This window comes from Bubalus kerabau, chromosome 8, assembly GCF_029407905.1.
Source record: "Bubalus kerabau isolate K-KA32 ecotype Philippines breed swamp buffalo chromosome 8, PCC_UOA_SB_1v2, whole genome shotgun sequence".
NCBI lineage: Eukaryota > Metazoa > Chordata > Mammalia > Artiodactyla > Bovidae > Bubalus > Bubalus kerabau.
Genome location: NC_073631.1, coordinates 46,442,053 through 46,458,433, shown reverse-complemented (window position 1 = coordinate 46,458,433; position 16,381 = coordinate 46,442,053). Strand labels below are relative to the sequence as shown.

The 16,381-nt window shown below is 36.5% G+C and overlaps 1 protein-coding gene across 3 annotated transcripts in view; it reads left to right on the top strand.

Annotated features, from left to right (window-relative positions):
• Positions 1-16,381, top strand: part of RSBN1L (round spermatid basic protein 1 like) — an 85,132-nt gene that overhangs the window by 59,104 nt on the left and 9,647 nt on the right. For 2 of the 3 annotated variants that reach the window (XM_055590150.1, XM_055590149.1), the window contains 2 exons: positions 8,004-8,141; positions 12,115-12,257. The exons of the other annotated variant lie outside the window; for it this stretch is intronic. In XM_055590150.1, coding sequence (XP_055446125.1) covers positions 8,004-8,141; positions 12,115-12,257 — 281 coding nt within the window. The remainder of the gene's footprint in view (positions 1-8,003; positions 8,142-12,114; positions 12,258-16,381) is intronic. 3 annotated transcript variants of the gene reach the window in all.

Sequence of the window (16,381 nt, the reverse complement as noted above, 5' to 3'; positions counted from 1 at the left end):
TCCTTTGCTTTTCCCTTCTCTTCTTTTCACAGCTATTTGTAAGGCCTCCGCAGACAGCCATTTTGCTTTTTTGCATTTCTTTTCCATGGGGATGGTCTTGATCCCTGTCTCCTGTACAGTGTCACGAACCTCAGTCCATAGTTCATCAGGCACTCTATCTATCAGATCTAGGCCCTTAAATCTATTTCTTACTTCCACTGTATAATCATAAGGGATTTGGTTTAGGTCATACCTGAATGGTCTCGTGGTTTTCCCTACTTTCTTCAATTTAAGTCTGAATTTGGCAATAAGGAGTTCATGGTCTGAGCCACAGTCAGCTCCTGGTCTTGTTTTTGCTGACTGTATAGAGCTTTTCCATCTTTGGCTGCAAAGAATATAATCAATCTGATTTTGGTGTTGACCATCTGGTGATGTCCATGTGTAGAGTCTTCTCTTGTGTTGTTGGAAGAGGGTGTTTGTTATGACCAGTGCATTTTCTTGGCAAGTCTTTGCCCTGCTTCATTCCGTATTCCAAGGCCAAATTTGCCTGTTACTCCAGGTGTTTCTTGACTTCCTACTTTTGCATTCCAGTCCCTTATAATGAAAAGGACATCTTTTTTGGGTGTTCATTCTAAAATGTCTTGTAGGTCTTCATAGAACCGTTCAACTTCAGCTTCTTCAGCGTTACTGGTTAGGGCATAGACTTGGATTACTGTGATATTGAATGGTTTGCCTTGGAAACGAACAGAGATCATTCTGTCGTTTTTGAGATTGCATTCAAGTACTGTATTTCGGACTCTTTTGTTGACCATGATGGCTACTCCATTTCTTCTGAGGGATTCCTGCCCGCAGTAATAGATATAATGGTTTTTTATTATTCTCAGCCACCAGGGAAGCCACAATAATATTAGAGTGAGTTGCTATTTCCCCCTCCAGGGGATCTTCCCAACCCAGGGATTGAACCTGTGTCTCCTGCTCTGTAGGTAGATTCTTTACCCAATTAGTATTAAAAGTTGTATTAATATGAAGTTGCCCAGTCTTGTGCAACTCTTTGCGTTCTGAACCCATGGACTGTAGTCTATCAGGCTCCTCTGTCCATAGCATTTTCCAGACAAGAGTATTGGAGTGGGTTGCCATTTCCTTCTCCAGGAAGGAATTAAATGGTATGTATTAAATGGTATATAATTAAAAGTTACATTACAGTGTGTTTGTTTATTTTAATTGTGCTGTGCATGCATGAATGCTAAGTCACTTCAGTCATGTCTGACTGTTTGTGACCCTGTGGACTGTAGCCTGTCAGGCTTCTCTGTCCATGGGATTCTCCAGGCAAGAATACTGGAGAGAGTTGCCATGCCCTCCTCCAAGGGATCTTCTTGACCCAGGGATTGAACTCGCATCTTTTAATGTCTCCTGCATTGGCAGGTGGCTTCTTTACCACTAGCGCCACCTAGGAAGCCCCTAATTGGGGTATAGTTGATTTATATTACTATTAGTTTCAAGTGACAAAATAGTGCTTCAGTTTCTTTAGATTATAGTCCATTTTAAAGCTCTTATAAAATATTGTCTATATTGCACATGGTGTACATTATTCCCTTGTAGCTTATTTATTTTATACATAGTAGTTTGTACTTAACTCCCTGCCTCAGTCTTGGTCGTCCCCCTCCCCCCTCCCACCCCTCTTCCCATAGGTAACCACTAGTTTTCTATATCTGTGAGTCTGTTTCTTTTTTGTTATATTCATTAATTTTTTAGATTCCTTATATAACTAATAACATACATAGTATTTCTCTTTCTCTGACTTATTTTACTTAGTAATATCACTCAAGTCTATCCATGTTGTTGCAAATAGAAAAAAATGTATTCTTTTTACAGCTGAATAGCATTCAGTGTGTGTGTGTGTGTGTGTGTGTGTGTCTTTGAATGTGTATATATATATATATATATACACACACACACACACACACCATGTCTTTGTTACCCATTCATCTGTTGTTGGACACTTGGGTTGCATTCATATCTTGGCTGTTGTAAATAATGCTGCTTTCAACCTTGGGATGCATTTATTTTTTTGAATTAGTGTTTTCATTTTTTTTTAATATATACTCATGAATGAAATTGCTAGTTTTTTGAGGAACCTCTGCTGTTTCCCACAGTGGCTACACCAATTTACATTCACATTAACAGTGTACAAAGGTTCCTTTTTCTTCACATCCTCTCCAACATTTGTTATTTTTGATCTTTTTGATGATAGCCCTTTTGACAGGTGTGAAGTGATGTTTCACTGGAGTTTTGATTTGCTTTTTCCTGATGATTAGTGATGTTGAACATCTTTTCTTGTGCCTGTTGGCCATCTATATATCTTTTTTGGAAGTTCAGGTCTGGGCATTTTTTAATTGAGTTACACTGTATTTTAAAATGCAGATTACTTTCCCAAGCTAAGATTGTGATGAATTTAATTTTTAAAATTTAGTTTTAAATTTAAATATATTTATATCCATTCTATTGAGTCATCAGGTTATTGTCTTTAATATTTGGAGAATCAATGTTTAGAAGAAAATTCTTTTTTGTTTTAAACCCGATAGCTAAGTATGTGCAATTTATATAGAGACCATACTTTCTAGTGGAATATATGTGTGGATTGCTTTTGTTTGTTTGGTTTTGCTGTGAACCGTTTCACTTGAGGGGTCTTGGTTCCCCTATCAGGGACTGAACCTGGACCCTTGGCAGTGAGAGATCGTGGAGTCTAACCACTGGACTACCAGAGAATTACTTATCTGTGGTTTTAGTAGTGGACAAACAAAATGTACTTTATAGTTTTAGCACATTTTGGTGAAAAGGGAAGGGACTTGTGCTTTTATTATAGCAAATTATATGTGAAAATGAATTTTACATATATATATGTATTTTTCCATGAGATGACAAGAAATATGAAGATTCAAGCACCATATTTAACATTATAATCCAACATGTAGAGTCTGTATTTACTTTATTCTTTAAAATTTAGTTTTTTCCATATATCCTTTGAAATATTTATGAATTTTAATAGGACAGACTTCAAAAAATCATCAACAAATATAGTGTTGTTTTAGGCGTGTCAAACATAGGAGAGGAGGAAAAATCAAATTTGTTTTAATCTATTGTGTTATAGTTTTTAACATTTAGATCTGTACTAATTTAGACATGTGTTTCCTTTTATTTTACTTTTAAAAAAAGAACAACATATGTAAACTTGGAAATTAATGTAAAAGTGGAAATTTGAATGAAATGAGATGGCTAGGTCAGTAATGTTCTCTTCAGTCAGTGAAATAATCATTACAATCTAAAAATAGCAACATCTGGATAAATCAAAGTAAAGTACTTAAGTTATAAAATATATCTTTAATATTACCACCAAAGAAGCTTTACCCATTCTTGCTGTTACTAAATGTTGCATGTTTTTACTTAACATTTAAACACAGAAATTTTATTCAAAGAGGGCTGAATGTTAAACTTATTAATAGTAGCTCTGTTTTTCTAATTATTAACAATATTTATCCTCCTCTACAGTTAAATAATGTTATAGTAGGTTCTTTTTTTTAATGTTTTAGAATGGAAGTAGTTACTTGAATTGCATGGAAACCACTTGGTAGACTCCAAAGTCTATTTCAGTTAGAGAAATAAATTATTTCATGTATAGTTTGGCCTATTTTTACCTTTTAAATAAACTGTAATATTTCAGATTAATATTTCCTCAGAGAAGATTGTCTCTGACTCCTAAATCTCTCCAAGCACTAAAGAGCATCCTTTCCTTATTGGCCTGTCTTTTGAATGTGTGTCAGTTCAGTTCAGTCACTGAGTCGTGTCCGACTCTCTATGACCATCCCAGGCCTCCCTGTCCATCACCAGCTTCAGGAGTTTACTCAAACTCATGTCCATTGAGTTGGTGATGCCATCCAACTATCTCTTCCTCTGTTGTCCCCTTCTCCTCCCGCCTTCAATCTTTCCCAGCATCAGGGTCTTTTCAAATGAGTCAGTTCTTCGCATCAGGTGGCCAAAGTATTGGAGTTGCAGCTTCAACATCAGTCCTTCCAATGAACACTCAGGACTGATCTCTTTAGGATGGACTGGTTGGATCTCCTTGCAGGCCAAGGGACTCTCAAGAATCTTCTCCAACACCACAGTTCAAAAACATCAATTCTTTAGCACTCAGCTTTCTTTATAGTCCAACTCTCACATCCATACATGACTACTGGAAGAACCATCGCCTTGAGTAGATGGACCTTTGTTGGCAAAGGAATGTCTCTGCTTTTTAATGTGCTGTCTAGGTTAAACCGGTCATAACTTTTCTTCCAAGGAGGAACATATTTTAATTTCATGGCTGCAGTCACCATCTGCAGTTTTTTGGAGCCCAAAAATAAAGTCTGTCACTGTTCCACTGTTTCCCCATCATTTGCTATGAAGTGATGGGACCGGATGCCATGACCTTCGTTTTCTGAATGTTGAGCTTTAAGCCAACTTTTTCACTCTTTCATCAAGAGGCTCTTTAGTTCTTCACTTTCTGCCATAAGGGTGGTGTCATCTGCAAAGCTGAGCTTATTGATATTTCTCCTGGCAATCTTGATTCCAGCTTATGCTTCTTCCAGCCCAGCGTTTCTCATGATGTATTCTGCATATAAGTTAAATAAGCAGGGTGACAGTATCCAGCCTTGACGTACTCCTTTTCCTATTTGGAACCAGTCTGTTGTTCCATGTCAAGTTCTAACTGTTCCTTCCTGACCTGCATACAGATTTCTCAAGAGGAAGGTCAGGTGGTCTGGTATTCCCATCTCTTTCAGAAATTTCCAGAGTTTATTGTGATTCTCACAGTGAAGGCTTTGGCATAGTCAATAAAGCAGAAATAGAAGTTTTCCTAGAACTCTCTTGCTTTTTTGATGATTCACTGGATGTTGGCAGTTTGATCTCTGATTCCTCTGCCTTTTCTAAAACCATCTTGAACATCTAGAAGTTCTTGGCTCATGTATTGTTGAGGCCTGGCTTGGAGAATTTTGAGCATTACTTTACCAGCATGTGAGATGAGTGCAATTGTGCAGTAGTTTGAGCATTCTTTGGCATTGCCTTTCTTAAGGATTGGAATGAAAACTGACCTTTTCCAGTCATGTGGCCACTGCTGAGTTTTCCACATTTGCTGGCATATGGAGTGCAGCACTTTCACAGCATCATCTATTAGGATTTGAAATAGCTCAACTGGAATTCTATCTCCTCCACTATCTTTGTTCGTAGTGATGCTTTCTAAGGCCCACTTGACTTCACATTCCAGGATGTCTGGCTCTAGGTGAGTGATAACACCATCGTGATCATCTGGGTCATGAAGCTCTTTTTTGTACAGTTCTTCTGTGTATTCTTGCCACCTCTTCTTAATATCTTCTGCTTCTGTTAGGTCCATACCTAAATTTATCGAGCCCATCTTTGCATGAAATGTTCCCTTGGTATCTCTAATTTTCTTGAAGAGATCTTTAGTCTTTCCCATTCTATTGTTTTCTTCTATTTCTTTGCACTGATCACTGAGGAACGCTTTCTTAATCTCTCCTTGCTATTCTTTGGAACTCTGCATTCAAATGGGTATATCTTTCCTTTTCTCCCTTGCCTTTGGCTTCTCTTCTTTTCACAGCTATTTGCAAGACCTTCTCAGACAGCCGTTTTGCTCTTTTGCATTTCTTTTTCTTGGGGATGGTCTTGATCCCTGTCTCCTGTACAATGTCATGAACATCTGTCCATAATTCATCAGGCACTCTGTCTGTCAGATCTAGTCCCTTAAATCTATTTCTCACTTTCACTGTAGAAACAGAAGGGATTTTATTTAGGTCATAGCTGAATGGTCTAGTGTGTGTATTCCAGGTCTGAATGTGTGTATTCTTACATATACTCTCTTGGAAAGAAAAGAGTCCAGCAGGCCATCCATTCATTTGACTTTTGTTTTAAAAGTATGTTAAAAGTACCCATTTCCTTGTAAGAGGTCTTATATTCAGTTGTGTTGCAGAAGGATTCTCTCACTGGAAATTCCTCCTTCAAGTTAATTCGTTGATAATTGAGTTACTGCGCAAATCATTAAGTTGATCATTGTTGATACTGTGATACAGTAGAATGAACCAGATGGATGGCAAAGACTGGATTCTGGCTTTTCTAGAACTGGTTAACAGTTTAGACAGTAATCGAAATTTACACAAGTCAAAGAAGTTTGAAGCACAGAAAATTAACTCATTTTTGTGAAGTGTAAATCCTGCGTCTCAAATATGTCTTGTAAATCAAATGATACATTTCAAAGCACTTGAAAACTTGTGTTTAACAACAAAAGGTGTTTGATTTCAGTGAGGTATTTATGAATTTTAATATAAGTCTTTTAATTTTAATCAATCTCTCAGAAAATCATGCTCATTTGCAGATCCAGTACTGAAGCCATGATCTCAGAGTCAGCTAACAACATTGATATCAATCCTGATAATTTTGCTAAATTTTAAGTTGATATTTTTAGCTCTGTTAGACTGCATTATAGAAATGCATAACAATGATTAATTTTACTTTTGTGGTACTGTTAGTATATCTAAACATCTAGAGCCTAAATATTGTTGTAAAGTCAGATACTCACTTTCAGTTCTCTCAGTATTGGAGATGCTAGGAACTGTTGGGAGGCAGGAGAAAGATCAGACCATGAGTACAAAAGGGGCACACAGACCCCAGCTTTTTTTTTTTTTTTTTTTGTAACTTGAAGAATTTGGGTAAGGTTTTATGTTTCTGAGAAGTGAATTTATGGCAGTTCATGAAAACTTAACTTTGAAATTCTGGTAAATGAACTTATTAAGGAAATAATGTATCATTGATAACACCAGTTTGCTTATTATTCTAAAAAATAAAATTATCTAGTGTTTTAGTCAAATATTCTGTTAAGATAGAACTTTAATTGTCCCGTTTTTGATGTAGGTGGGGGCTTAGATACTTTGATACATAATATTGTGTTTACCAACTGTGGGTGTAGGGATTCATCTTGTGATCTGAACATATTTTAGACTCTGTGTCCCTGATGTGATGAAAATTTACTCATCTAGATTTACCTGGTGTATGGGACTTCACATTTTAAAACTGGAATAGACCCAGGTAAACTGAGACAATGTTATTTCCCTAAAGTTAGTGGCCATAAAGGCTAATCCAGAGAAAAAGATGTTTATTTATGAAAGGAATTTGTTTTGCTTTAACGATACTTGTGTTTCCTAGCGTTAGCATGTGAGGGTTCTCTGTAAGGTTTAGATGTACTTTTGAAATTTAGGACCAATGATTCTTGAGGTATAGCCTCTTTTATTTTGGTTTAAATTTGAATGATAACCATTTGCTTACACTGTACAGGTGGCTTTACATAATTACTGTTTTCTTTAGAAATCTGAGATCAGTCTTTCCAGTTAAAGAAACTAAAACTGAAGGAATTTAACTGATTTCTACCAGCATAACTGGTAGATAGCAAATGTAGATTTAGAGCCTAGGACTTTTGGTTCTCCAACTCTAGTAGGTTTTCATCAGAGAAGTATAAACTGAATCTTAGATTAATATGCTGAGATCTAGAAAGGAACATAATTCCTTTTTGACATACAAAGTACTGATGATGGTTAAATGCACTGTTTTCAGAGGGTCTGTTTTTGAAAATTCTGACAAAAAGGTATGAACCATTTAGGAAAATATAGGTATAGGAACTTTTGAATATAATTTCAGTAGCATTATAGATCAAATAATAAACTGTTGAAAGGAGGAACTATATTGTCAGGAAGTATGCTGTTTATCTCAACTCTGTTTTCATAAGCAGTGTGTAGTAATAACTATAATGCCTCGATTTTGTGCAGATTTTTTGTTATTTGTTTTACTGTTTGTAACAGGCTTTTTTGTTTTATTTTGCTTGCCTCACATTTTGTTTTAAAAATCTGAGACAGCATACATAATTTAGGATTATGCAGTGGTAACAGGAATTGTCTTATGTTTAATGTAATTAAATCCATATCCTTCAGGTAAAAAGAACATATTCTCACGGTACTTATAGAGCTGGCCCAATGAGACAAATCAGCTTGGTGGGAGCAGTTGATGAAGAAGTGGGAGATTACTTCCCTGAGTTCCTTGACATGTTGGAAGATTCACCATTTTTAAAAGTAAGAGAAAACAATGTGAAGCAGTCTAAGTCGTGGGTGTTAATTAACATTCATGCTACAAGTGATTCTAATCATGGCTTCTTCAGAATTATAAAATTTTTGATTTCAGTTGATTTGGCAGGAAGGGAAGAAGAGGTGAGAAACTAAAAGCAATTCTTGTGTGTGTGTGTGTAACTTCTCAGGTACTAATTCTAATAGCAAAGCTGAGTGGTAGATCAGAAAATAATACTTGCCTGTAGCTGCCACTCTAGGAAAATAAGTTCCATTGGTTTATCACCTTTTTATAAACTTGAGTGCCAGAGGATTTAAGAAGTACAGGATAGATGCTTACCACAGTGTTTGCAACTGGGGAGTGACAGTTTGGGTGTGTGGAAAACTGGCCTGGCAAGTTGTATAACTGTATTTCAGCTTTGGAGATCCTAGCTGGGTTGGGCAAATCAGTTAAACTTTCTGGGCTTCAGTGTCCTCATCAATAAAATAAGGTATGTAAACAATGCAGCTTTAAGACCGCTTTAAATTCTTTAAATGATTTTGAGCCGGATTCTGTTTTCTTTCTTCCTTTCCTCCCTTCCTTTTTTCCCTTCCTCCTTTATTTTTTCCTCCCTTTCTTCCTTTTTCTTTCTTTTCCCAGCAGTTCCTGCATTCCAGAAAACATTTCTTCTTATGGGCTGCTAGCACTGTCCTATTGAGAGAAAAAACTCTGAACTATGTAGTTAGGTCAGTTATTTAATCAGTAATTTAGAGGTCAAAGTGTGACAAGATTAGTTTATCTCTAATACTTGCTACATATTCTGTAGAACATCTCTCTCTCTCTTTTTTTTTTTTTTTTAACTTCTCACTCAATTTTCTAGCCTATGTGTGTATATATATCTTTTCCTTTTCCATCCTACTCCATTTTCCTTTTATTTCCTTTTTTGTTCCTTTTAAACCTTTGGTTCCTTGTCTGTTTCTCCCAGCTAGTGACGTGGAATTTGGTTGCATTTGAGTGGTATTTTAAAAATACCATCATTTCTTTTACAACATAGCATTTCCTTTATATTCTCAGAATTGAATTAGAAGTTTCAAGCCTCGTTCAAATTTATTTTAAAAAAATTTCTAAGATAATAAGCTTTCTAGACTTGTAGCTGCAATGCAAGATGCCAGAATAAATGGAACTATATCAGAGTTTTGAGTGACTATAAATTAGACCTAGCATTCTATTCATACTTAGTCAAACAAGTGGAACCAAAATGTCATGAAACTTTTAGTTAAGCAAAAATTCATAAGTTTTCTAAAATATATATATACATAGTTTAGAAACATAAACTGAAATGGGAGCACCGAATGTGAAATAGAAAAAGTGAAACAAGCTAAAAATTAAAGATCATCATATTATTGTTTTTAAATATGGCTGCTTCATTAGAATCACATTTGGAACTTAGGAGAAGGGGGAAAAAAAATGCCTGGGCATTTATATTTGACAAAAAAATTCCAAGATAATTCGAATGTGCATCTGGAAAACAGGAAATTAACATGCGATAGTTTTTTTTAACTAAAGTACAGATTTTGTTCAGATTTAAGAACATTTTAAGCTAGTGTCCATTATTTGTTTTCATGCATTATTTTTAAGAGTCCACATCATATTTAGTTGCATTGAGCAGCTACCGCTGCATGCAGCAAATTCTGATAAATTCTTTTTTTCATTTTTATTCTGTTACAGATGTTTTCTAATTTTCCTTGTTATGGCTTCTTAGATACACCTGTCATTTAAAAGTGGATGCTTAATTTCCAAATAGATGGGTTTTTAAAAGTATGTTTGATGTTAATTTCTCACTTAAATGCTTTTTTTTCTATAATCACCCTCTGTGAGGGTGATTATATTTTTAGTCTTTTAACTTTATTGAGGCTTTTCCAATGGTAAGTCAAAGATTTCTCTTGGTAAATGTCACAGTGTATTTGAAAATATGTGAGTTATTTTCAGATATCTTTTGATATTGAGTTCTAACATAATTCCACAGTGATAAGAGAACAGGTTATGTATGATTTCAATACTTTCAGATGATGAAATTTTTGCACTGTTTTATGTCTTGGGATATGTTCCAGTTTCTCCTGGTTTATATAGTCTGTGGGAACTTGAATAGGATTTGTATCCCGTTGTGTGAAAATTCTATAAATCTTAATTATGTTGAATTGGTTCATGGTGCTTTTCAGGTCTCCTATATCCTTCTACTTTTCTGTCTATTCATTTTATTAATTTTTGAGAGTTTGATATTGAAACTACAACTAAAAATCTTATTTACTTAAAAAACTATAATATATACTAGAACTATATGTAACTTTGTTCTGTATTTTCCAAGTCTCCTGTAAATGTTATCATACTTTCATAATTTAAGAAATAAAGAAGAAAAAATCATTTAAATATTTATATTTCAGATTTTAATTGTAAAAGTAAATGAGCTAAATAAATGCATTCTTCTTGGAGAGATGTAATTTGACAACCTCCCCTTTTTGAAAAGGGGGGTATAGTTTATAAATACCCATTTTCTCACCATTCAATGGACAGTGACTCTTGGTCATTTCTTGGTTGCTCCTGTTTTCAAAGATTTTAATCCCTGGTTTTAGACTGGCAACCTCTTCAAGAAACTACTACATAGAAATAAATTTTAATTTTGGTTTAGTTTTCCTCTTTGTTCTGTTAGGTTTTAACTACTCAAAGAGGTAGCCCTCTTTTATCTGAGGTATCCATTTTTTAAAACTCAGTTGGTCATTTTTATAGATTGTCATGGAAGATAACTTGCTTATTTTGCCAATTTGTTAACATTATATTGTCAGGTTGGTTTATTTTTCTTCCTCAGTTCTTGCCTCATTGCAACAAAAATTTGCAACGACTGAGTCAAGGGTTTAAGACAACTGACAAGTTACAGCTCAGTTCAGCTCAAGCAGGCAGATCTTTTATTAGACAGACACCCCCAAAACATGAGAGCAGGCCCACCCCAAAGGAGTCTTCCTTTTCCATCTGGGTTCCCCCTTTTTATACTTCCAGTTTCTTCCTTTGGGTTATGCCCTCTGCAAAATAGGGCTTGTACTCACCACCAATCAATGAAAGGGAATGCAAATGGGCATACAACACAACACAAGGCCGATTGACAATTGTAAGTCATATAACAGTGGGCTGTGTTGTTGATATCTTTCCAAAATTCAGTCCGTTAAAATCAGATGTAGTATTTTTATGAACCCTTAATGAGCTCCTAACTGCCTAAGATTACTTGGGGAAGACCCTGTGGTTATTTTGTATCCACTGTGGGCCTAGTGCCCATGTGCAGGAGTTAGAAAAGTCTCTGGTTATTTTTGTAGCATATCTGTACACTCGCCTATGTGTGTCTATGCTATACTATGCTAAGTCACTTCAGTCGTGTCCGACTCTGTGTGACCCCATAGACGGCAGCCACCAGGCTCCCCCGTCTCTGGGATTCTCCAGGCAAGAACACTGGAGTGGGTTGCCATTTCCTTCTCCAATGCATGAAAGTGAAAAGTGAAAGCGAAGTCGCTCAGTCGTGTCCAACTCTTAGCGACCCCATGGACTGCAGCCTACCAGGCTCCTCCATCCATGGGATTTTCCAGGCAAGAGTATGGGTTTTAGAGATCAGCTTGTATCCCTGTCAGCCAGGCCACCCCTTGTGCTCATGCTTTACTTCCTGCTTAACAATATGACCCATATATTTGGTAAAAAGAGTAACAAATGATGAATACAGTGAATCATACCTCTTGCAGAATTGGAGAAGTGGGGGAAACCTTCCAAGAATAATTATTGTCTTGGTGTATCTGAAATAGAATATTTTGAAGGCAAACTTATGAATATACAGAAATATATTTAAAACAGGTACCTAATTCAAATGTATATATGAAATTTTGTGAAGGACACAGTAGTCTTTAATGTATATTTGAAGATTCGTTTTAAAAAATAATCTATTTCTATGTCATTATTTGCCTCTAGTGTACACTGCCCTGGGGGACACTATCTAGTTTAAAATTAGAGAGTCGGAAAGATAGTGATGATGGTCCCATCATGTGGGTGCGCCCAGGAGAACAGATGATTCCTGTGGCTGACATGCCAAAGTCACCTTTCAAAAGGAAAAGGTATGTTGGATACAAATGTTTATTGCTGGGAATGAGTGTTTATACATTGTTATGTATGCATTTGTTTAAAGTTGGAGGAAGAAGGTAGGGAAAGTTTAGAGCATAATTGAAATGTAAATTCAAAAATGGTTATCCATGCTGATATAATTTCTTATAAATAGCAAATATAAATAAAACATGAAAAATGCAGGCAAATGACAAATTGTAACCAGAGATGGGAAAAAATGTCATTCACAACAGGGACATTATAACCTGTATTGGAATAAATTGAATAAATATTCAGAAACAAATTTAAATAATATTTTAAGAAAATAAAACATCTATGGAGAATATAAAAAAAGATCTAAGCAGATGTTTAGATCTGTACTCTGAATTGAATACAAATGGTAGTCCTTTAGAATTTTAGGATTCATTTGGACTCACACTTCCAGCACTGGATAAAATAATTTTAAAATTCATATGGAATAACAAAGTCAGCAAATAGTCTAGAAAGCTGTGAAAGAGAAGATACATGTGAGGGGGGACCTCATCTTACTCAACATTAAAAATTACCATAAAGGTCAAAAAGATCACTGGAATAGGATAGAGTACACAAATAGATCAAAGTATAATGGGAACTTAAAAAAAGATAAATGGGAAAAAAAAGTTTATTTAATGAATAATGCTGGCATAATTGGAAGTCCATTTGAAGGGACACAAAGCCATAACCCCAGTGTTATATAGCAAGTAAGGGACTTGAACATAAGTAAAAAAAGAATAAAAATATCAGAATAAAATACTTAAGCTTAAGAGAGACCTTCCTAAACAAAGATGCAAGAATGTAATGGTGATACTATTGTGAGAAAAAAGACATAAACACAACAAAGCTCAAAACTGGATATTTGTAACGTGACAGACTAAAGTTAATATACAAAGAGCATTTCTAAATGAGAAGAAAAATGTGGGGAAAAAAAAAAAACCCAATAGATAAATAGGCCCTAGGTAGTCAATCGTATATTCAGTTCAGTTCAGTCGCTCAGTTGTGTCAGACTCTTAGCAACCCCATAAATCGCAGCACGCCAGGCCTCCCTGTCCATCACCAACTCCCGGAGTTCATTCAAACTCATGTCCATCGAGTCGTGATGCCATCCAGCCATCTCATCCTCTGTCGTCCCCTTCTCCTCCTGCCCCCAGTCCCTCAGGGCCTTTTCCAATGAGTCAGCTCTTTGCACGAGGTGGCCAAAGTATTGGAGTTTCAGCTTTAGCATCAGTCTTTCCATTGAACACCCAGGACTGGTATCCTTTAGGATGGACTGTTTGGATCTCCTTGGAGTCCAGGGAACTCTCAAGAGTCTTCTCCAACACCACAGTTCAAAACCATCAATTCTTCAGCGCTCAGCTTTCTTCACAGTCCAACTCTCACATCCATACATGACCACAGGAAAAACCATAGCCTTGACTAGACGGACCTTTGTTGGCAAAGTAATGTCTCTGCTTTTGAATATACTATCTAGATTGGTCATAAGTTTCCTTCCAAGCAGTAAGCGTCTTTTAATTTCATAGCTTCGGTCACCATCTGCAGTGATTTTGGAGCCCCCAAAGGTAAAGTCAGCCACTGTTTCCACTGTTTCCCCATCTATTTCCCATGAAGTGATGGGACCAGATGCTATGATCTTAGTTTTCTGAATGTTGAGCTTTTTCATTCTCCTCTTTCACTTTCATCAAGAGGCTTTTTAGTTCCTCTTGACTTTCTGGCATAAGGGTGGTGTCATCTGCATATCTGAGGTTATTGATATTTCTCCCGGCAATCTTGATTCCAGCTTGTGCTTCTTCCAGTCCAGCGTTTCTCATGATGTACTCCACATATAAGTTAAATAAGCAGGGTGACAATATACAGCCTTGATATACTCCTTTTCCTATTTGGAACCAGTGTGTTGTTCCATGTCAAGTTCTAACTGTTGCTTCCTGACCTACATATAGGTTTCTCAAGAGGCAAATCAGGTAATCTGGTATTCCCATCTCTTTCAGAATTTTCCACAGTTTATTGTGATCCACACAGTCAAAGGCTTTGGCATAGTCAAGAAAGCAGAAATAGATGCTTTTCTGGAACTCTCTTGCTTTTTCGATGATCCAGCAGATGTTGGCAATTTGATCTCTGGTTCCTCTGCCTTTTCTAAAACCAGCTTGAACATCAGGAAGTTCACGGTTCACATATTGCTGAAGCCCGGCTTGGAGAATTTTGAGCATTACTTTACCTAGAGTGTGAGATTAGTGCAATTGTGCGGTAGTTTGAGCATTCTTTGGCATTGCCTTTCTTTGGGATTGGAATGAAAACTGACCTTTTCCAGTCCTGTGGCCACTGTTGAGTTTTCCAAATTTGCTGGCATATTGCTTTGCTTTTCGCTTCCCTTATTTTCACAGCATCATCTTTCAGGATTTGAAATAGCTCAACTGGAATTCCATCACCTCCACTAGCTTTGTTCATAGTGATGCTTTTTAAGGCCCACTTGACTTCACATTCCAGGATATCTGGCTCTAGGTGAGTGATCACACCATCATGATTATCTGGGTCATGAAGCTCTTTTTTGTACAGTTCTTTTGTTTATTCTTGCCACCTCTTCTTAATATCTTCTGCATCTGTTAGGCCATACCATTTCTGTCCTTTATCAAGCCCATATTTGCATGAAATGTTCCCTTGGTATCTCTTAATTTTCTTGAAGAGACCTTTAGTCTTTCCCATTCTGTTGTTTTCCTCTATTTCTTTGCATTGATCGCTGAGGAAGGCTTTCTTATCTCTCCTTGCTATTCTTTGGAACTGTGCATTCAAATGGGTATGTCTTTCCTTTTCTCCTTTGCTTTTCGTTTCCCTTATTTTCACAGCTATTTGTAAGGCCTTCCCAGACAGCCATTTTTCTTTTTTGCATTTCTTTTCCATGGGGATGGTCTTGATCCCTGTCTCCTGTACAATGTCACGAACCTCTGTCTATGGTTCATCAGGCACTCTATCTATCAGATCTAGGCCCTTAAATCTATTTCTCACTTCCACTGTATAATCATAAGGGATTTGATTTAGGTCATACCTGAATGGTCTAGTGGTTTTCCCCACTTTCTTTAAGTCTGAATTTGGCAATAAGGAGTTCATGATCTGAGCCACAGTCAACTCCCGGTCTTGTGTTTGCTGACTGTATAGAGCTTTTCCATCTTTGGCTGCAAAGAATATAATCAAGCTGATTTTGGTGTTGACCATCTGGTGATGTCCATGTGTAGAGTCTTCTCTTGTGTTGTTGGAAGAGTGTGTTTGCTATGACCAGTGCATTCTCTTGGCAAAACTCCTTTAGCCTTTGCCCTGCTTCATTCTGTACTCCAAGGCCAAATTTGCCTTTTACTCCAGGTGTTTCTGGACTTCTACTTTTGCATTCCAGGCCCCTATAATGAAAAGGACAGTTTTTTGGGTGTTCATTCTAAAAGGTCTTGTAGGTAGGTTTTCATAGAACCGTTCAACTTCAGCTTCTTCAGTGTATTAGTTGGGGCATAGGCTTGGATTACCGTGATATTGAATGGTTTGCCTTGGAAACGAACAGAGATCATTCAGTCATTTTTGAGATTGCATCCAAGTACTGCATTTCGGACTCTTTTGTTGACTATGATGGCTACTCCATTTCTTCTAAGGGATTCCTGCCCACAGTAGTAGATATAATGGTCATCTGAGTTAAATTGACCGATTCCAGTCTATTTTAGTGTGCTGATCCTAGAGTGTCGATGTTCACTCTTGCCATCTCCTGTTTGACCACTTCCAATTTGCCTTGATTCATGGACCTGACATTACAGGTTCCTATGCAATATTGCTCTTTAGAGCATTGGACCTTGCTTCTATCACCAGTCACATCCACAACTGGGTATTGTTTTTGCTTTGGCTCCATCCCTTAATTCTTTCTGGAGATATTTCTCCAATTGTATATTAAGTGTATGTTAAAAGAATTATGGGATATTATTTTTACCCATTACATTGGCAGAAACTATTAATAGAGTGATTATATTACAGGGTGGTAGGCATGTGAGGAAACAGGGTCGTATATATTATTGGTCGATGGGTGAGCTTCTGTAATAATTTTTTTTAATCATTTTTTAAAAGTAATCTAAAATAG